At 37.3% G+C, this 22,105-nt stretch overlaps 1 protein-coding gene across 1 annotated transcript; it reads right to left on the bottom strand.

Annotated features, from left to right (window-relative positions):
* Window positions 1-388: 388 nt before the first annotated feature.
* LOC134648022 (sodium leak channel NALCN) lies at window positions 389-21,781 on the bottom strand. Its single transcript, XM_063502452.1, has 35 exons — window positions 21,484-21,781; window positions 21,180-21,365; window positions 19,963-20,186; window positions 18,919-19,047; window positions 18,632-18,777; window positions 18,265-18,373; window positions 17,771-17,970; window positions 17,286-17,446; window positions 17,022-17,189; window positions 15,861-16,052; window positions 15,484-15,621; window positions 14,569-14,775; window positions 13,902-14,137; window positions 13,376-13,498; window positions 12,652-12,840; window positions 11,838-12,017; window positions 11,288-11,408; window positions 11,075-11,206; window positions 10,537-10,704; window positions 9,957-10,024; window positions 9,729-9,869; window positions 8,910-9,030; window positions 8,405-8,538; window positions 7,742-7,907; window positions 7,115-7,309; window positions 6,164-6,381; window positions 5,302-5,525; window positions 4,321-4,457; window positions 4,008-4,144; window positions 3,464-3,623; window positions 2,832-2,933; window positions 2,082-2,145; window positions 1,914-2,007; window positions 1,678-1,760; window positions 389-546 (listed from the first exon to the last, which is right to left on the bottom strand). Exons 1-35 carry the CDS (start codon window positions 21,583-21,585, stop codon window positions 395-397), a joined length of 5,307 nt encoding a protein of 1,768 aa, XP_063358522.1. The 5' UTR covers window positions 21,586-21,781; the 3' UTR covers window positions 389-394.
* Window positions 21,782-22,105: the final 324 nt, after the last annotated feature.

The raw sequence follows: 22,105 nt of genomic DNA, 5'->3' as shown, positions 1-22,105 counted from the left end.
GCGGATTTAATGCGGATGCGGATGTGGAACAGGTCGGTACAGGAACGTCTTAGCATCGGCGTAAGTGCTAGACTGCTAGGTAATTTAGTCATTAACCAAAAAAACCTATTAGAAATGAGCAGTCAAGCGTGAGTGGGACTTAATGTACGGAACCCTTGGAACGCGAGTCCGACTCGCACTTGGCCGGTTTTTTAAAATAAAAATTACTAAAATGTAATATTTGACGTTTTTTATGGTACTATCTTGACATCCGCATCCGCGGATGTGAGCCTTTAAAAATCCGCATCCGCATCCGCGGATGTCAAATAAGGGTTCCGTTTTTTGCCATTTGGCTACGGAACCCTAAAAATCGGCATCCGCAACATCCCTGGTATAGTGTAATATATGTCGGTAGCTAGTCTACGTCGAGCAGCGCGTGCCGGGCGAGCTGCGCGCCCCACCAGGAGTGCACGTCGCTGAGCGCCGGCGCCGGCTGATCGGCGCGCGCCGCCAGCGGGCTGTTGTGCGCCTGCGCCTGCGCCGCCCGAGTGTTGCTTTTCACCGCGGCTGAGGGGGAAACAATTTAGTCATTTATTCAATATTGCATTGTCATGTACATAATAAGGTGTTAGAATTTAAGAGGCCAGTTCATGACACCCTGTAAGGGCAAACAATAGTAGGTACTTATATTTACAGTTATATAGGACTTTATACGATTCTATCAGGTTATATAGTATAATCATTTAAAGTTACCAATTATTTAATAAAATAGCATCTACATAGTCACATAAATTAATTCAGGATTATAATGTCAATAAATAAATTGGAATATTAAATAGTTAATGGAATTATTTTGTCAAAATATAGTATAGTTCATTTTCCGGACGTCTTTTCTAATCGTATAGGTAATAGTAGATTTATTGTTGGTACTAGTAGGTCAAGCTATAATTGAAAAAAATAAAATCCTAAATTAATTCAATGTCATACTTATTATCTAGCGTATTATCTTCGAGAAACGATTTGACTGTGTAATAACAATTACACAGTCAAATCGTTATTATTGTTATTACACAGTCAAATCGTTTCTCGTTTACATACTTAACCCTTTAACCGCCAGAGTCTGATATATTACATATCCAGCTCATTTCGCCACAGTCTGATAAATAAGACCAAGATCTGATTTGGTTTTTACAGCACATTTATAACTCCCGTAACTATGCCAACCTTACTCTGCGTGGTACAATTACTGTCGGTGGCGACACGAGCACGCTCCAATCAAATATTGCTGGCGGTTAAAAGGTATCGCGCAATCATTACACGATTGGAATCGATCAAATCCGTGATTCGAGGCCTGTGGAAGCGAGGATGTGCGCTGCGGATAATTATCAGCGGCCCGTTTCTCAAAAGCTTGTAACTTGTAATACAAGCGGATGTCACTTTTTGACAGCTTTTGTTAGAAAGTCCACTTGTATTACACGTTACAAGCTTTTGAGAAACGGGCCCCTGGTAGTGGTGGAGAGGTTTGGCGTAGGTGATATTTGCATTTTTCTTTGTTTCCGTGTTCGACCGCCTGCCTTCCTTTCGATGAGTCAAAATCATTAGCATGTATACTGTATAGCATAATCTGGCGAGTTATAAACGCAGTCTCATGATTATTGCAATCAGTATTTAAAGTTTACAAAAGTAGCTTGAACTTACGTGGAGATTTTTTATTGAGAGCCGGATGGGGATCACTCAACGTCGGTTGCAAATATCTCTTTTTACTTTCCGGACTTTCAGGCCTGTGAAACACAGATAATCATATTAGAAAACTTAATAATGACATTCCCAGTTATAATATAAATAGTAATAGTTTAAAAACGTCGGTGAAGTTGTAAGTATTAACAAAGGAAATATAGCTAAGTATTTTAAATAGGTATGTAATATGTTTGTACCTCGGTAAAATCGCGATGGATGGTAAGCCTGGTCTTTTGAAGGGCTGCTTCGTGGAGGATCTCTTAGGTTGCGAATCGAAGGACGATGTTATGTCTGAAATATAAAGTTCATTGAAATATTTTGATGCAGTAGGTAACTAAATAATTTGCATAAGTTTAATTCCTTACTCGATATAGCTGGTTGGGATGTGGACTCTGTGATTTCCGTACGACCGGCGTTGGCGCTGGCCTGCTGTAAATACAGAAAATAATGGGTAAAAACAACTGTGCACAACTACATACAAAAGTGCTTAAGTATTTTTTGAATTTTCAATCGGTTCGGTTCCCGGGCGAGACAAAGCGAATTTAAAAAAAATCTTATAATTGCAGAAATTAATAAATAAAAGAATGTTTCCTTAATAAATCGAGCTAACTTAAGGTTTTATCCTCGTAAAACCCACCATATAAAGTTTTCAAATTCTTAAATTGAACCTTATGTCCTTATTCTATAAGTAAATTAGGACGACCTCCGTTTGTTTAAAAAAAAATGAAACAAGAAAAATGCTACTTTATTTGGTTCACGAAAGTTTCAAATTAGATTGCACGAATATGTACATTGTAATGTACATTAAGTCTCGGAGGTTAAGGGACTTTCCCTCGAGGGCCTATAAATTTTTTCTACCCTGTATTTTACGATTATTTCAGACAGATAGAGCGCAGATCTGCTGCTGGAATAAATTGATTGTTACTTCTGATGCATGAAAACGCATACCTACGCATAGGTATTACGGAGAAATGTAATATTGGGCTGGAAAGCACTGTTGAGATTTTGGTTACTGTGTATAGTGTGTATGCCAGCAAATATGAGATTAGAAAATACAAATTTGCGTTGATTTCTGTATTGAGGTGTGAAATAAGGAGTATTTGTATTGTATTTACCTGGGCCTCTGCTTCCTGCTTCTCTTTCTCCAGTTTTTCTGCCATGTCGAGCACTTGCTCATTAGTCTTTCTTAAACCGGCGATTAAACTTGTTTGCTGTTTCTGTAATCAAAGAGAATAGTCATTAATAAAATATATACAATTTAGGTGATGAAATCCTTTCATCTGGAATAATAAAATAAAAATAAGCGATATTTTTTATGGTTTCCTTTACCACTTCGTCAACTTAATTATGACATCTCTCCTGGGTCACTCTTGCAAAACATGTTTTAAAGGCTACACAAAAATAATTAATTTGAAAAAAATCGTCATTGTAAGCTTTTTTATTTGAATATCAAGCCAATTACTGTCTTTTAAATAACACTGTTGTCTCTTGGGTCACGAGACACAACAAAAACAACAATATGACAACAATTTTATAAGTAAAGTAATACACAACTGTCGAGGACTAAATAGGTTTTGTATGATTTATATTTTTTATACCTTTTGTCTATTTATTATTTGTCACTGTTTGTAAAATACATTATTGAACTGGAAGCCAGCTATTTCGTCTCCTCAGCTATCGAATTGGTAAATGTCCACAATTCCTGGACAACAACAAACAATAATAAGTAAAGTAATATAATACTAACGCTACTGTTGGCGCGTATCTTCTTCAGACAGCCCTCGAGCCAGGTGCGGATGGTCTGCTTCGCAACCTCCTCCTCTATGAGGAACTCGAACTCCTCTCTCGCGAGTAACTCTTCCATTTGCAACGACTTGCGAATGTCCACCGTGCGGTATGAGAGCATACTGCAAGCATTTACATCATTATTTAAAATATCGGATAAAGATTAAAGAATATTAATAAACGGCATATTACAAATGTACAATGTTTATTTTATTACATTTTAGTTTTTTTTACAATTAAGGAGAAGGCATCTAGCGGTGAATGATCTAACGGAAACTTAAACTAAGAGTATATCGGTAAGTTATAACTCATAACGATATCAATTCAAACACTGGTTGACGGGTGTGGGTAATTAATTAACGACATATAAAGAAAGTTGCAAGTCTCGATTTTTCGAGATGATGCGAGTGCCCGACGTCAGGTGCTGTCCGTCGTTAAGGATCTTCAACATAATTAAAAGGCGGTAATTGCTACGCTAAAAACTAGTAATCTATAAACCAACTTACTTTATAACATCATGGAAAGTCACATCTTCGCCATTATGAAGTCGTTCTAGTTCGTAACACATGTACTTGAATAACAACCGTTCTTTGTGCGTATCGCATTCCAATCGACCTTTCAACAGGCGCAGAATGAACTTCACCTGAAATTTAAAATATTTAATAAATATATTAGGAACTCTGTTGAATATTCAACTTTATTAAATGTGACATGTTTGAGGTGTTTGTTTTTCTCAATAAATACATAATACGTTCGTACGGGTTGATTATTTAGCAATGTATAATATGAAGCTCAAACCCTAGAGCAATGTCCACCTACCTTTCTGACAGGTATAACGCCCTTTTGATGCACGTCGACTATGTTCCAGGTGTTCTGGAAATTCCTGATGTCGGCGTATGACAACAGAGCGTCCTCTTCATTTGAATAGAATAATGAAAAGTTCTCCATGATAATAGCTGGAAGAATAAATTGTACTTATACTAATTGTACTTATTGTACTTAAGGTAGGTATACGTATACCTACCTATACTATTTGAACATATTTAAATTCGAACTATTTAACCCTTAGAGTCTCATCACGGAGATATCGCTAATTTTGATAACCATTATGGGCGCAAAAGTGGCAAACAAAATTAAATTCTATATTTGAGACCTCAATGTCGTTTTTTGGCTGGCAAATTTTGACCCCTGGGACTCAAGGGGGTGAAATAACAATAGGCTAACTAAGCCCTAACCGGGTCCACAACTACATGTTTGTTAAGAGCCAACAGGAGTGGTCATGTCTCCGTGGGTTTTGAAGCTAGAGCAATGATTTTTTCAACACAGATTAATATTGTCAATATCTGTGTCGGACCGTTTTGATTTTTTTGATATTTTTGTTTTTTAAGGCGCTAGAGCCCTTCAAAAATGGCCAAAATGGCCTAATTGACTATGCCGCAATGAGAGGCGTACTATTCAAAACTGATATCAACTAGTCAAAAAAGCAAAACGGTCCGACACAGATAATGTCATTATCATTTAGATTTCCAAATTTGGTTACGATTGGTTAAGTTTTGAAGGAGGAAAGAATCGAGTACGAAACCTCGATTTTTGAGATTTTTACGCAGGTTTTTTCGCCTTGTCCTTATCGCACTAGTTTTAGGAGCCGCTTCCGTTAGCGAGACGGGTATATTTACCTAAAATATTTAAATCTTAGCTCCTGTTGGCTCTTAATTACACCAACTCGCATTCGAGCACTCGCATGACGAGTCATTACTCGTCATCATACTAATAGAAGTGAGGTACACAAGTGTAACATACCCACAAGTAGATTAAGCACGATATAGGTGATGATGACGTAGAAGGTGCAGAAGTAGGCCAGCGAGGCGGTGAAGTTCCCGCAGTCGGTCTCCCAGTAGTTGTCGGCCGGCGTGCAGTACGGCGGCGCCACCATGCAGTCGTGCATTATCTTGTTCCAGTCCTCACCAGTCACTATACGGAACAACATTGCTACGCTGTGGATCGGCGAGTTGAAGTTTGCGCGTCTGTAAGAAACGAGCGAGTTGACAACACATACTAAAGACCAAACATTGACTGTTTAAGCCTAAAGTTTAAGTTAAATCCTTGCTTCGTATTTTATAGTTGACATAAATGGCGTAGTACAGCTCCGTCCATTTTGCGGTAACCCTGTGAAGACAGTTTGTCAATCCAGTGACCAAATAAAAAGATGGCACAATACTGCGCCATCTTTTGCAGCTGTCAAAAAGAATCATTTACATCAGGGGTCACCAATTAGTTTTTTCAGGGGTTCTTCAAATAAAATGACCTTGTCCTCCAGTTCTCCTTGAGTTTATTAAATAAGCAAAAAATAAAATAGGTCGGTGGTCCAGATGCGGACCGCGGTCCGCCATTTGGTGACCCTTGATATACATTGTAAGAGTAGGCCATTACAGATGTAGTGCATAATTATTTTCCATCGGAAACGTACGAACGTGTATTGCTATTTCACTCAGTCTCGGTACAAAAAGTACTGAGGTTGACTGAAGTAGGATGACAAATACGGAAGTTTCCGAGAAAATACGATGGAAAACAATTTTAGCACTACATCTGTAGCGTAGTATGTATTATTGCGTCGATAAATTATGACTATTATGAGCATACCAGAGACCTTAGTCATACTGACCTCCCAATACCCTCTCCATATTTAACGTTCCCGAAGACGATGGTACCAGCCAGCGCGTAGAAAAAGACCAGCAGGAACATGCCGAAGATGATGAAGAAGCTCTTGCAGACGCTCACGCCGACCGTCAGCATCAGCATCTTCAGCGTCGTGTGCTTGCCCGTGATCGTGAAGAAACGGAGGATCACCACCATGAACCCCACGAAGTACGATAGGTCGTTCTATAAAGTTGACATAGTTTAACTTCAATATTGTGTTAAATTATAACGCTATTTAGATATTTACTATTTTAGTGCTTATTCGGGCGTTTATTAATGAGGGCTCATTTAGACGATGCGAGAACTCGTAGAGTTAGACCAAGAAAAGTCTGCAGCGATTTTGATAGCCCACTCAGTGCAAGTGTTATTTACACGTCATAAATTCATAGAAGTTTGACGTTTAAAATGACACTTGCACTGCGTGGGCTATCAAAATCGCTGCAGACTTCTCGGTCTGACTCTATGCGAGTTTCATTACATTGCTGGTTTTGATCGGTCGGTTGAATTGGACGTAGCCAACAGTCCGCAATGTAACTAAAATCGCATGCGAGTTCGCGCGCCGTCTAAATCAGCCTAACTAAAATTTAGTTTATTTTGTACTTCATTATCTAGTTATATTATACCCCGTTACCCAGGAGACTTACTTTAATGTATAATATTGGACGGTAATGATACTCGTCACTAAATTTTACGAAGAATTTAATCCCTGGCGTCCCAAGGGTGTAAAGTACAGTTCCAAAAATCGACCTTGAGGTTTTAAATTTAGTACATATAGAATTTTCGTTGTCATTTCGGACGTGATATTCATTATACAGTCTCCCAGGAGACATTCTCAACAAGCGTTTCCCATCAGGCGGCTCGTCTGCTCGCTTGCTGACTATCACATAAAAAAAGCAATTAATCCACTGAAGATTACCTTGAGCGTGAAGTGCATGAAGACCCAGATGCAGCCGGCGACGGTGACGAGCAAGTCGTACCGGTTGCGGCGGCTCTGCCAGTAGCCGCGCGGCGTGAACGCCACCGTCTTCAGCAGCACCTCCACCACGAACACCAGCGTCAGCAGCGCCGACACTAGCGCCAGCTGCTCTGTTAACGAAGAGTCGCGAGACCACTGGAAGTTTAACAGTGGAATTGCTTTTTAAATATAGTAAATTACAAATCAGTATTTATTTAAATTATTTAAGTAAAATCAAATTATACTATAATAAATTTTTATAATTAAAATATTTAAGGGTAATCAATGTAAAAGTAATATTAGATATTCCTTAAATTTACAAATTAAATTAGCTCTCGGTTCTTTCTTGACAAAATACCATGGCTACATTTTAATGTATGATAATCGCAACAAATTATTAAATTAAACAGAACTATTTATACGGCCATCGTAATTTTGTTTTGGTTATCGTTACATCTGACAGTCATCTGAAAGGTACATTATCCATAGAGGCGTAATATGTAGAACAATTTTGTACCTAATACTTAAGACCACTATGTAACCATATTACTGCGAATAAACCATTTGTATTTGTATTTGCATACTTACAGTGACAACTAGCAATCCACTGTTAATAAGCACAACTATTGCTATGAACCTCTTGAAAATTATATGCTGCGTGACGTCGTAAGCGAAAGCGCGCACTTTCCTCCCATCGGGTCGCGGTGGCAAATGCAGCGGCTGGGCAATTTTCAATCTCTTTTTTAAGTCACACCTGTGCACCAAGGAACAAACCATTATAATGTAAAAAAACTTACGCATGTGAAATCCGGTCAAATATTTTTTACACTTAGGTTACAAGTCACAGTCAGCAGCAGAAGTTACTAAGCGGGCGAGGTGTTCAAAGTTACCTTGACACGCTCTTATCCATAAAATTTATAACATAACTATCAATAAAGTCGCGTCAAGATCATTTTGAATACCTGGCCCGCTTAGCTACTTCTGCTGCTGACTGTACAGTGGCGTAAATATACCAACGGAGGCTCTTGGCAAATTCATTGAGTGGAGGCCTTTGCTTGTGATGCGTCAAGTACCTTTCGGTCAAATACCTAGAACCAACTGAAATCTCGGGAACGGAAACCCTATCGGGCTGATGGCCCGCCGCATTTTGCCCGCTTTACCACTATAGCTACGCCACTGCTTAGGTACTTACCTATAAATACAAATAGCATCATATGTCGTATTTCACAAAGCATATAAGTATAAACGTACCATCTCCTCTGATCAACAGTAAGCAGGGCGGTGCCTTTGTTTTCAGAATAGTTGGCAATCACGACGCCGACGAACAGGGTTAGGCCAATCATGCACCCCAGGAAAATATACACGTGTATGTATATAGCATGCATCTGCAATCAAATTCACCAATGAACATAGGCACAAGGTACATTGTTTAAGTGGCGAAAAACTGTTTTGATTCATAAAAACACATGAAGCACAAGGTGTATTATAAGTTAAGCTTTGTATCGCACGGTATAACTTGACTGACCAACATTTTGTTGATTTTATTCTACCTAGGCAGGTGAGATGATAAACAATCCGGTATGGCATAGATAGATAGAGCAGATACAGTTTCCTATTTTAATTTGCCAAGTTTTATCCACATTGCCACAAAAACTTCCGTTTTTGAAAGTGACTCAAGCGACTTCATTACGACGTTGTGTAAAATTTTTTTTTTCTTTAAAAAAAATCTCATGTTAAGTGTAATTTATATACTTACGGGGCCAAGTGCTTTTATCAAGACGTCACGGACGTCTAGCCACCCCTTAAATGAAAGAACTTCAAATAACGTCAACAAAGCGTCGCCAATGTTATCAAAGTTGAACCGCTTCGGGTTTGCCCTGCAATAAATCATAAATTATTTATTCGCGTGAACAGGGTCAGATTACAGTTGTTATATATACATAAGTTTCTCCTGATTCAACCGTCCACAAACAGCATGCAAATATTTGTTGTATTTCTTAAGCTAAGTATTTATTACATTATGTACTACATTATATTTCGAGTTATTCAAATAATCGTAAAGTGAATAAAACATTTTATTTAATAGCCATTCATGTAGCGTTTTCTTAAATTTAATAATTGGCAAGCATTTAATGTCAGGTGGCAATTTATTAAATATTTCCACACACATAGCAGGGCAGTTTTTGTTAAAAATTGCAGTTTTTTTTTGCATTCCAACTACAAGTCGTTCGCCGTTTCTAGTATTTCTAGGGTATATGTCACTAGCTGTAATAAATAATTCAGGGTGTTGTTTTACAAAGGCTACTTCAAAAACATACAGGCAAGGAAATGGCAGAACTTTAAGGTTAAGAACTTTAAGTAACTTTAAATAACAAACAGATATACAATTAACATTTGACCTATATAACTTATAAAAATCGCTACCATTAACATCAAAGCTGTTAATGCTGTCACAGTTAGTGGCTCCCAAGTCGGTAAAAGGTTAGCTCAGATCATCTCAGATGGACTCCAAAGCTATTTCTAAATAAAAAAAATAGTGCCCACTCATTTTACATCTATTAATACATATTCTTACCACACTCTAGGCACCAGCATTGATGGAAACGTCTCACTTGGCCCAGGTCTGATCTTCATCTTAGTAACGAACACTCTTCTCATAAAAACTCCCACACAGTTTTCTCGCTCTAAAATCGTGGGGTCGTTGCATCGCGCTAACCTATCGCAATTAAAAATATTGTGGCATTAACTTATTTTATTAGGAACTTTAAGTTCACTTTATAAAAATATTAAATAAGAATGTTACCTTCCTCCATATAGTTGAACGCCGTAACTAGCAAACACAAACATCAGTAGTATAAGAAGCGTTGATACCTGTAAAACATCGAAACATACGTTTTAGGCTGTAATTACAAAGTATTCAAATAAAATATACGAACAAAATAATTTACATAATATTAGTTTTTAATGGTTTTTAATAAAATAATAAAAAAGTGACCCAGGAGACATCACAAAAAATATCTACAGGTTGTGTAGTCTTCAGCAATTTTTAGATGGTGAGAGATCAAAGTTTGTATCTTCGCTAGCGACTGCGACCCAACCCTCAAATCTGGGTCCCTATTTCGGTTGATATCAGCGTCCCATGGCGGTCCGCTTCGACCTAGGCCCTTGGCAGCAAGCAACAAAGTACCTATACCTCCTAATATTTTAGATGTTAAAGTAACTCTGTCTGTCAGTCAGTCCGTTACCTCGCTTAAACCACTCATTTAGATATAATTTGTTATGGAGATAGATTAGACATGACATAGGATAGTTTATATCGCGGAAATCATCATCCTACGTCGTTGTCGGCCATAAGTTAACTATGAATATTGATCCAATCGTACCAGGAGAATCTCCTTGAAGCCGCGGCACAGCTCGTAGACGACTTTGCGCATGTGCGGTACAAGCGTAAAGATTCGCAGCGGACGCACACATCGCAAGATCATCAGCATCTGCGCCGCAGAGCCCGGCGGCACGCGGCGCGGCATCCAGCACAGGAACGTCAAGGATACCTGCACCATCCATACTGTTGATTGAGCGTTTAAACTTTATTGCAAAGACATAAGGTCCACTGGTGATAAGGTTTTTTTTTTTAATTCCACTAGCCCTCCTCCTCGTTTTTATTCCCTTAAAAGTCTTTAGTGGCAATGTAATCATATATTTATGTCTTGAAAAGAAGTTAGGACACCTAAATAAATCTACTTAAGTTCTATTTTCCAGATAAGTATCCTAAAATGACAATTCGATTGACCAATATACTAGTCAATCAACCTGTCTTTGTACTGTAGAATAAATCGGGAAAATGGAGCTGTCATATTAGCATGTGGTTGTGGGATAAAACCAGGATAAAACAATACAAGGATTAATGTAATAACTACTTACAATGTAAATGAAAACATCCAGAACTGCTGCCGCATCTTTGAGATAAGCTTTCGGAGTAAAGAATAAACCGTCGGCTAAGATTTTTAGTGCCAACTCGAAACTCATGAATACCACGAATCCGTATTCCGCAATCTGAAAATAAAAACATTCATTGATGATCCCAAAATAGTTGTAAAAGCGGTTGGTTGAGTATTTTTTCACATGGCGTCCTACCTGTAGAACAAAATTTTCCATAACCCTGTAGGTAGGTGTTTCAAACATCATAGAAAAGCATGACAGAGTAGTGACCATGATCATCACCCAGTCCAGATAGGTCACTAATCCCAGGAAGTTACTGAAACATAACATTACATAATTTTCAATGTGAACAATAATTATGATATAATAGAAATGTCAAATGTCATCTAATTCAGTTTACAAGTACTATCAAATTTAAATATCGCTTGTTTTCAAGAGTGACCCAGGAGAAACGGAGCAACGAAGGAAATTCATTGACAATGAACAATGATGTGAATATTTATATTTAAACTGCTAGTTAAATTGCAAATATGTATCTAATTAAGAATCAAGTCTGCTCGTTTGCTGACTATCACAAAAAAAAGAATAGGACAGGTGCCGCTCTGACCGCGTTGCCTTGTGGTTATGGCGTCAGCCGCGAATGTAAATGGACGCCGATTTGAATTCAGCCTCGGGCACTGGACGTCTTGGTCACACATGTCTTTAGAATATGTCATCTGATCCAGTTATACAAAAAATATCTTACTGAAAACTCTTGTAGTGCACCTTCCTCTCATTCCCAGTGACGGGGTCGCGCAAGCGAGCGTCGTACCGCGCGTCCACTATGGCGCGACAGATTTTCCTGAAGCGCGACTCTCTCGGCACTATTAACAGCGGCGTGTCAAACAAAGGATGGTTTTCGCGTAGATCTTCTTCACGCTGATTCCTGAGAATACGAATAAGAGATTTTGGTACCTTATATAGATGGTGCTGTACGGCTTCATGAATTATGCAGTAACTCTAACTCTGGTTGTCGAAAGTTGACGTACAACTATTCAGTTGTCACAAAATATATGGCGCGGTACAGCGTCATCTACATTTGTCACAATATCTCTTTGCTTCACAGTAACTGTGCTATAGTTAACTCCGACAAGGATAAGCACGCATCGACCTAAATAGCAGTGACATTAATGCGTACTTATTCCATAAGAGTGCCTTAAGTAGTTAGCTGTAGCCTTAGCATAGTTGTAGTTTTCGCTCCAATATGTTTTCATGATGTGCATACATGCTTTGGATGGCATTCCCAACCAAAACCTGTACTGAAAATAATTATTTCATGTAACAAATGTTATCTGTTTTGTGTGCCTAATAAATAAAATAAAATATCAACCATAGCATTAGGCATGACACCTTAGCTTAGTGTGATCTAACTTTAGAAAACTGCCCACTTGCACCATCCCACTAACCCGGGGTTAAACGGTTAAATCGTTAGCCCAGTGTCAAATTGTACTGGTAACCGTGGTAACTCCAGGTTTAGCCGGTTAACCCTGGGTTAGTGGAATGGTGCAAGTGGGCCTTACCTTCTCATCTCCGCTTGCTGTCGCTTGGCCTGTAGCAGGCGTATGTCTAGGTACGGCGGGCGCGCGCGCGAGGACGGCACGACGCGGGACGCGGCGCCTATGTCACCGTTCTCTAGCAGGTGCTCGTACGTCTGCTTTAGCTTGATGGACCCACTGCGCACTGACCGCCTTATGGATCGCGACCCGAACCTGGAATTTGATTGACAATTAAAAAAAAACAACGGGTTGCACTCCGGGAGTGCCGTCAGAAGAGAAAACTCAATGACTAGTGCAAAATGTCTGCAGCACTATGTATAATTGAGGTTAACGCCATCTAGCGTTATTTCGTCGCATTACTTGAAACCCCTAAGCACATCACTTATAGTATATTAGAGTTTATAGAGTTATTATAGAGTTATATTAATACCAGTCAGAGGGAAACTCGCAAGATGGCATTTAAATCAATAAAGAAAAACTCATTGTAACAGTTTTTCGATCAGGTCACGTGTCCGTCTTACGTCTTACAGTCACGTGCCACCTGATACGAGTTTAACATTTTTTCCCCATCACAAAAAGTGCACAGCGCCGTTAAAGAAGTTTTCACTTCAAAAACTTTATTGCGTTATAAGGGGTTCTCCGGTCGAAGCTTGAAATAAGTGCTACACAATAGAGTTATTGGCGTAAATTATTGAATTAGTTAAAAAATATCCGGCATAGCAAGTTAATCTCTGTTACACAGACTTACTTCTTTTGATCCACCCTCAACTGTTTCGCACTAGAAATGGTTCCTTGTGACTTCAGTCCCGATTTGCCTCCCGTCGCCAACATAGCGGAATCTCCTAGAACCATGCGGTGATTGTTTGAATCTCTGCAACGTGAAAGGGCAGAATTAATATAAATTACTCATTTGGCATCAAAATCAAATAAATATTTAAAAAAATAAAACCTTTACTACAACGTGGACACGTACAAAAACGATAGGTACCTGAAAATAAATAAATTATAAATGAAAATAAATTAATAAAATAAACGAAAATAATAATTCCAAAGAAAAAAATATGCACGAGAAATATGATATTGTAATTGGTGCACAACAGCCAGCAGCAGTCTTACTACAAAAAAATGTGACTAGTAATCTCATGAACCTATACCTATAAAAATCGGATCGATAACATTTTTTGTTACGTATAAATCCACACTTTACACTACCACATCTACCTGGCGACATTACACAACAAAATTTAATTGACACAAACGCATTCAGCACTTACTCTATGATAGAAGCGACAACGTGCCGCCTCAGAGCCGAGCTGGGCCGCTGCGACGGTGGCGCCACCACCAGCGTCTTCACCAGGCACCGCTTGCGGTACGGGAAGGAGATCTTGTCGGCGCCGACGTACGCGCGGCGCGACTCGTCGCCGTTCGCCGCGCGCGGTTTCACCGGCGCACCCGCGGCTTCCTCCTCCAGCTCTTCGCATACGAACTGACGCATGAACGACTCGCGGACCTGATAAAACCGGGTTAAAAAAACTTGTTTTTTTTTTAATTTATTTATCGCAAAAAAAACTTACAGGATATTTACATATTTATGTTCCGCCAAACTGAGGACAGTTTGTTGGCGGATAAAGCGCTCTCTATCCTTTTGTGTTCTACCCACTTAACTAACATAAGATTTGATAAGAGTATTGGATTTTCTATGCCAACAGTATAAGCACAAACTATTCATCACACAATACAAAATAGGTACATATTCGATTTTTTTGTTACATTTTATTTTTAAAAGATCCTTTTTATAAAAAGATTTTCAGTTATCCAACACGAACGACTCTAGATAAAACGCATCGCCATGGAGCGAAACAGCAGTACCTAATGTTTAACTGACTTTACAGCACCACAATTAGAAAACAATGACAGTTGAGTGAAAACGAATAAAACCACCTTTGGCAAATTGAAGTCTCCAGGTACTTTATGCAGCTTTGTCATTTGCGGGCTGTCCGGAAATTTCTCAAAGATTCTTAGACGAAATGGCAAGCTCTCTTTAATCTCTGCACTCTGTTGACGATATCTCAGCTGTTTCAATTTCTTTATGTCCTCATCTAACTCCAAGTTGTCCAAGATGACTGCTACGAAGAGCGAAAGCACGATCTGGAACACAGATTAGGTTTATTAGGTATTTTATTGAGTATTTTGTCAAAGGGTGAATCAAATTTTTCTTTTCTATCGTTCATCGCAGTGGTAACGTTCTTCTAGAATCCTAGATCACTCTTAAAACCTAGGTTTTAAACAAAACATTATTTTTATGGTAGTTGCTTTATAAGTACAGTACAACAACGCGTTTCGTGCAATGTTACGGCTACCGTGGCGGTGTAGTGCGTCTGGTATGTTCGCCGAGAACAGAGTAGATGACTTTTATGCTATAATGCGTAAAAGGCACTGGTCGTTTGTCGGGAGAGTGAGTGAATCGACGAACAGTATTGTTAATGTGGTGTACACAACCTGCTACTGTCTACTCATACAGTAGCAGGTTGTATGCAGATGTCAGCCGCACCTAATAATTAGTAGCTACCTACTTGTTTAGTTTTAGATTTAGTATACCTAGCTTTAATTTTATTGTATTATTGTAAAATGTAATGGGTTTATACCTAAATAAATAACATTTTATTTTATTTATTATTATAAGCCCTTCCATGATGGGCCTAGGTTAGTAGAACGTAGTATAACATTTGTCCTAACAAACTGTGCTACTTTTGTCCCCTGGCTGACGGGACAAAAAATAACAATAAATAGTTGATTGAATCAAAAATATTTTATGTGACGAGTTTCCGCGTTAAGGTATATTAAAATAATTCTTACCAGTGTGACAAAAAGATGGTATAAAATAAAGTATATAGCCACCAAAGGAGTCAATGTCTGACTTGTTCGAACCATGGTCTCATCCATTACTTCTACCCACGCTTCTTGGGTCAATATTTGGAACATAGACATAAAAGCCTGAAACATAAAAAGTTGAATACTGCATTCATTTCAAGAATAGGCAGAACTAGGGCCAGACCGCACCGCATCCTTAATGTCACGGCTCTACTTCCCTGTGCTGCGGAGTCTTATCTACTCTCTTACGTACGAATGACACGCAAAGCAAGCGATTTAGATGCTATGCAGGGAGCCGTGCTGTCTGTCTGTATTATGTGGCCTATAATCCATTTATTTATAGTTTATCAATTCGCGCTTACCTCGGGAAAAGCCTCAAACTTTGTAAATTCGCACAAGAAACAGAATAACTGCATCGAGATTGAAGAACTAATAATTAGCAAACACATTGTGAAAATTATGAGACTTCCTAATTTTTTTCCAGGTCCAAATATCTTGTAGACAAATCCTTCCAATAACGGCGACGCTTTAATTAATCTTACAATTCGTAGGACCTGAAAATAAAATACACGGGTTAAGAGGCCGGTATCGATTTTAGTTGCAAAAATGTAAAATTGATAGATTTAGTCGATGAAATTGTGCACCTTTTGTTACGTAATAGAAATAACAAGTACTGGTATCTATTAGCACGTCTTCTTATCTGGCATTTGTACAGATCATTTTTTTGAAAACTGACTCACTAAATTAGTAATGTTTTTTTTTCGATGGACGTTTAGGTAAACGCGCGTAAAGCACTGATTTAGTCGATCTTATTTGTAAATTTCGTAAAGTTTGGACTGCTAAAAATGGTAATTTTGTATTACACATATCCTGTACTCCAACTTGCATAGACTACATTTTTGTTATATGATATTGAACAAGAGTAAATGAAAGTTAGACGAAATCAATTTTTACCAGAAATTACTTCAAAACAAGTGAACATTTTTCGTGAAAATCGACTTAATTTCAACGTAATTTTGATACTTAAACATTCTACAACATTTCCTGAAACTGTTCTTATACATCATTTTTTATCATTTATAACTATAATTTTTTGATGAATTTTTAAAAACTGCCCCTTAGCGTCATATACTGCCGGTGACGCACGCTTGGGACCTTATTATTAAAAGACAAGATGAGAAGACGTGTTAATAGAAACCAATACTTGTTATTTAGATATTACGTAACAAAAGGAGTGCAATTTCAAAGACTAAATCTATCTATTTTACATTTTGGCTCTAAAATCGTTAACGGAGCCTTAATTTAGATTTCTGTTGTTTGATTTTTCTGTGTCGTCACCCAAGAAAAACTGTAAATAACCCCTATCCTTAACCCTATTTTTCCCAACTTATTTTCTAGAGTGACCCAGGGGACAACACCACGGAAAAAAGGAAAACGTTACGTGCCAAATTTAACTAGATTAATTTAATAATACTGTAGTAAGCATTGAAAAAAAATCTGAATAAGAATCCACTTTTTTTTACCTGAAAGTACGTAAAGCCTGACATGTAGAGCTGGGGTATTATATGAATTGTCGTTCCTATAGCCAACAGCAGTTCAAATTTATGGACAGAATGTTTAAAGTAGCCTTTCCAACCCAAGCACCATATTTTAATCAGTGCCTCTAGATCCAAGAATATAGTAAACGCAATCTGGAATACATAAAAAATACATATTTAAAAATGAAAAATAACTTGTAATATTATTTAATAATGTAAACAATGGAATTTTAAGTTTTATTACTTTACCTCGATATAGTAGTATTTCTCGTAGAAAAATTCTCTTGGATTACCATCGTGTTTGAAATTCATAGTAGCCGTTATAATGCCATTAGCTAGCACCACGCCCATGACTAGCAGCCGAAAGTACGCTGACCTCAACATTTTGTGGAAAATTTCTGGAGCACTACCTAAAATTTCCATAATAATATTTAACAAAAATTTGAGGATAATAAGATTTAAGGTTAACGAATTACAGTTTTATGAACAACGATAAAATGCCGTGTAACGACTTTTTATTAATGTTTTGTTCTGTAAATTCCAGGGTTGGTTTAAAAAAAAGGGTAAACTATGCATACAATTCCATACCATACCAGTCATTGAAATAATAGGCTCAAAGTTAATGCTTACAGTTCTATTTATTGTTTTTAATAACACGCTTTTTTCAAAAGTAACCCAGGAGACCTCACCAAACTAATAAGCAAGAAAATGTTGGTGGTAAATTATAAAATTACCTGAATGTTTATTTTCATCAATAGTGACCAGTTTCCAGCAGTTATCATCCCCAGTGAAGAACTGCGTGGTGCTTCCCTTTGTTATCGGGTTCCTCACACCCCACATTTGCTGGAACTGAACTCTTATCTCATTAAAAGTTTCAGTAATCACGGCTATGAAGACGTTCTTTACTAGCCAGGCTAAGAAGAAGATCATGGTGCTGGAAAATAACGTTTATGAAGTATTAATGCAGATGAACCATTTCCCACGCCTCTCGAGTGCGGCGCGTCATCGTGAACCTTGTCGGAATGCACGAAGATTGATATTGGGCTGTAACCGCGCGCGTCAATTGATGTCTTTGGCGGTCAAAGGTTTATATATGACTAGACGCCACTCTCACGCAACTAGGAAAATAATTATTCAGGAAATCGCTTTGCTGATTACTTTTTAAAATAACTACTAACACTCCAGCGAATAAGATCTTTAGTGATGCTGATGAAAAATGTGTCCTTACCTAAAATAAAGAGCAGACCTCCATGTTGGCAACGAGTCGATGGCTCGGTACATAATAAAGACCCATCCCTCCTGAGAAGATGCCTGGTACACCGTAAACAAACTTGTCACTGAAACAAAAAAATAATTATGAACAAAGTTATACTAATAATTTGTACTCATTAGGTGGATCCACACATAGGTTGCGAGGAAATGCGCGGCGCAGTTTGGTCTATCTTTACGCTTACAAAATAAAATCCATATTTGTGACACACTTCCCAATAGAACAAGACTACTTTTCTTGGAATACAGACTTCATGATTACAGCAATAACGTTAAAAAATAAATATAAACTATCTGTTGATCAAAAGAACAATTTACATGCTCACCAAATTCCTCAAACCCTTGGAATCCCTGGATGTATTTGGACAAGTTAAGTTTCATACACTTCATTCCTTTAGGACACTGGTAGCCAGAATCAGGATCAGGTGAACAAAATGTATCAGGAATGGCCAGAGAGTTTATTGTTATAGCACTGAAAGTTAAGATGTTTATTAATATTTTTGAAATGCTGCTAAGTAGGTATACAGGGTACAAATAAAATATAAATAATGCAAAATATACATGTAAAATATTACTAAGTTCTTGAATGATAATGTGGTTAAGAATATCTCACTTAGGACTAGTTGTGTTTCGGACACAATGATGGGTGAGTTCTCCAAAAAATTGCACCCCCAGCAAACTGTACAGTGACATGAAGAAGAGGAAGAACAATGTCACATTATAAATCTGCTGGCTTGATCTCCTGCAAGACAAAAAAACAGAGTTACGTAATTGTCCTATATTCGAATTTAAACTAGAGTACGCGATACACGGCCGTCGTGAACGCTGCTCGCACTGTTAGTGCTTGAGAAAGGAGACCTAGGCTCTCCGAAACATGTCGCGCGAGTGACTTAAAACAAGTGAGTCTAAACCGTAAAATTATTCAATTGTCCTATATTGTCAGGTGACAACCAAAACTCACCAATTACTACTTAATACCACAAGTTCAGTTCAGAGTCATAGTGGACCATAGTATGACTAGTACCAAAACAAGGTTGATTTTTGTTTAATTCTTTTTTGCAATAAGTGAGTTTTGGTTGTCAAAGAGCCAGTTTTGTATTTCTATAGTTTTTTTTAATGTGAATTTATTTTTAATATTCTTATAACAAATAGTTTCAATTACAGGTTATGACAATACTACTTTTTTTATTTAGCTTGATTTTGGTGTCAGGTAATTGTAGATGTAAGTAATACAGAAGCATCAAAGCTCATATGATCACACAGCTACATATTTGTTATATACATATGTTACGGATAATGCTAGAAGATTATTATAGAAGAAAGAAGAAGAAAATACATTTATTTATGACACACATATGACAAAAACTATAGGTGTTAGATGTTACATCCTCACTTCTGATATTACCCAGCCAGTGTTGGGTAGACCTAGATGTATATGGGTAAAAAACGCTGATTAAAGTTGATTTCATTTTCGGACTTTACCCAAAAGGTTTGGGTAATACTAGATATGAGTATATCTAGTAAACTTAAGTTTACCTGAGTAGGTAAACTTAAGTTTACTCAACCTTCTAGCTTTACCCATAACATATACAAGGGCACAGATATACATATAACTTAAGTATTTAATTTTATTGATAAATCATAGAAGATTACTTACTTAAATATCTGATTAATTCTTGATTTTGGCATAGAAAATTTCAAGAATACTCTCAGAAATCTTATCATGATTAATGGCCTGGGTGCCCTCAAAAAGCTGAGGTAGCTGTATCTTGGCACAATCAATGTCAACTCAAACATTTGCAGCAAAACAGATACCCACAAGAAAAATACCATAGATGCATCAAACTGGCACCAGTGATCTTTCAAATAGGCTACATCTCCCTGGAAATAACAAGAAACAACAAGTTATCAATCTGTTTTTTTTACCTTTTCACACTCAAATAAAAAAACCTCTCTAATTTGATACTTTTTAAAACAGGATTGACACCATAAAACCCACCATACCAAACTTAATAACATTAATAACCATATTATTATAATAATATTTCATTTAAGTATGTACCACAATATAAAATGACTCAATCTAACAGAAATAATAACACAATAAAATAGGAAGTAGACATAAAAATATACATATAGTGTGTATTTGGGAAACTCCAAATCAGTTCTGAACATAAGGTAATTCTGAAAATTATTGATGGAATTATGAGTGAAAATAACCCATGTTCGGAAGTGTTTTGGTTTTGTAGCTAACTGAATACACCTTAATGTAATTAATTTAAATTACAGGCAGAAGGAGATAAGGTTTTGACAAAGTGGTGTCATTATGACACTATTTTTAAATGATTGTAATGTGTAGATCACGTCAAAATAAGCGTCTTTTATTGGAAAAACTTTTCTCTAAAATAAAAAATGGCCGAGTTAGACGCCTCCAAAGATTGATGTTTTTAAAGGCAGCTGGGACTTGGAAATTTTTCATCTAGAGTGGTGTCATTATGACATATATTTTAAATGATTGTAACATATAGAACACATCAAAATAAGCAACTTTTACTTGGAAAACTTTTTTCTAAAATTAAAAATGGCGGAGATAGAGCGTTTTACATAACACTCTTTTAAGGCAGGTCGGTGTAGGTACGACAACGAGCGAAGCGAGGAGGAGTGTTAGGTAGAACTGCGACCTTACAGCGCGCGAGCCGAGTGAGCGAAGCGAGCGTGCCGCGGCGTAAATTATTGTAAGTGTTTTGAAACCCCTACTTTTTTTCATTTTCTCAAAAAAAAAATCTAAGTCCCAGAAACGGCCCCCCTTTGATACAGTCTGACCGGAGATAAATGTATAATAGGGACTAAAAAAATTAATTAAAGTAATTTTACCTTAAGTATTCCTCTTATGTGCATTTTAGCAATCATTTCTGCAGTGAAAAATAGAGTCACACTGCAGTCTACAGCAAAAGTAATTGTTTGAAGTGAAGGATATCTTTCAAATGACTTGGGAGTATTCAGTGATACAGATACTAGACTCATTAGAGCACAAAGTCTTAAAATTCTTCTCACCCATAGCTGTAAACAAAAACATAAGCGGCTTAGTAGATGATAAAATAGTCCTTGCAATGCAAGAGAAAGTGCAGTGTTGATGGCAAACTTGTAAAATTTAATACAACAATTTAATCTTGCTTACCTTATTTACCCATTCTATGTCAGCGCTTTCATTAAGGGACTCTTCGGGACCGTAGTCCGCGAGGACTGGTTCCCCTTTAAGACTTTGTTTTCTGCCTAGCATCTTGTCCCCTGTAGTAGCACTACTATGGTAATATTTTATATACAATTCTGGAATCTTGAACTTAGTAATTTTGAAATATCAACTGAATCCGATAGCTTTACCCATAGTTGGAACATTTTAAGCAAACCAAATCAAAATACTTGCTGAAAACTTTCATTTTCAGTCTGAAGCAAATTATCGATTCGAATTTGTGGTGTGGAATCAATGTGGAATGTTTATTAGTGACTGACAGTTCTCACTTCAACTACTTCAAGTTTCCTATAGAAATATAACGTATACGTATAACGGACTGTTTAGCAAAATAAATCAGGATGTTTAATTTAAATGTTTAAATGTAAAACATAAATTAATAACATACAAAGTTTATATTTATTTGTAAAAATAAACTTAAAAAATGTTTTTCAAATTAAAGTCCGTCAACCAAATCTTGTCAGTAGTAAAAGGCGGCAAATTTGAAAAATCGCGGGTTAGCAACACTGTGTTCGAATAATTCCAAAATGCGTGTCATCTGTGTTTTATC

This window comes from Cydia amplana, chromosome 5 (genome assembly GCF_948474715.1).
Source record: "Cydia amplana chromosome 5, ilCydAmpl1.1, whole genome shotgun sequence".
Classification (NCBI taxonomy): Eukaryota; Metazoa; Arthropoda; class Insecta; order Lepidoptera; family Tortricidae; genus Cydia; species Cydia amplana.
Note: the sequence above shows the minus strand (reverse complement) of the source record. Positions and strands in the feature narration are given on the sequence as shown.

Coding starts and splice junctions, on each gene's coding strand:
- LOC134648022 (XM_063502452.1), bottom strand. CDS start 21,585: ATGCTAGGCAGAAAACAAAGTCTTAAAGGGGAACCAGTCCTCGCGGAC. Junction 19,048..19,962: donor AGAATTAATCAGATATTTAA/GTAAGTAATCTT, acceptor TTTGTCTTGCAG/GAGATCAAGCCAGCAGATTT. Junction 7,908..8,404: donor ACTGTTGATCAGAGGAGATG/GTACGTTTATAC, acceptor CTTGGTGCACAG/GTGTGACTTAAAAAAGAGAT.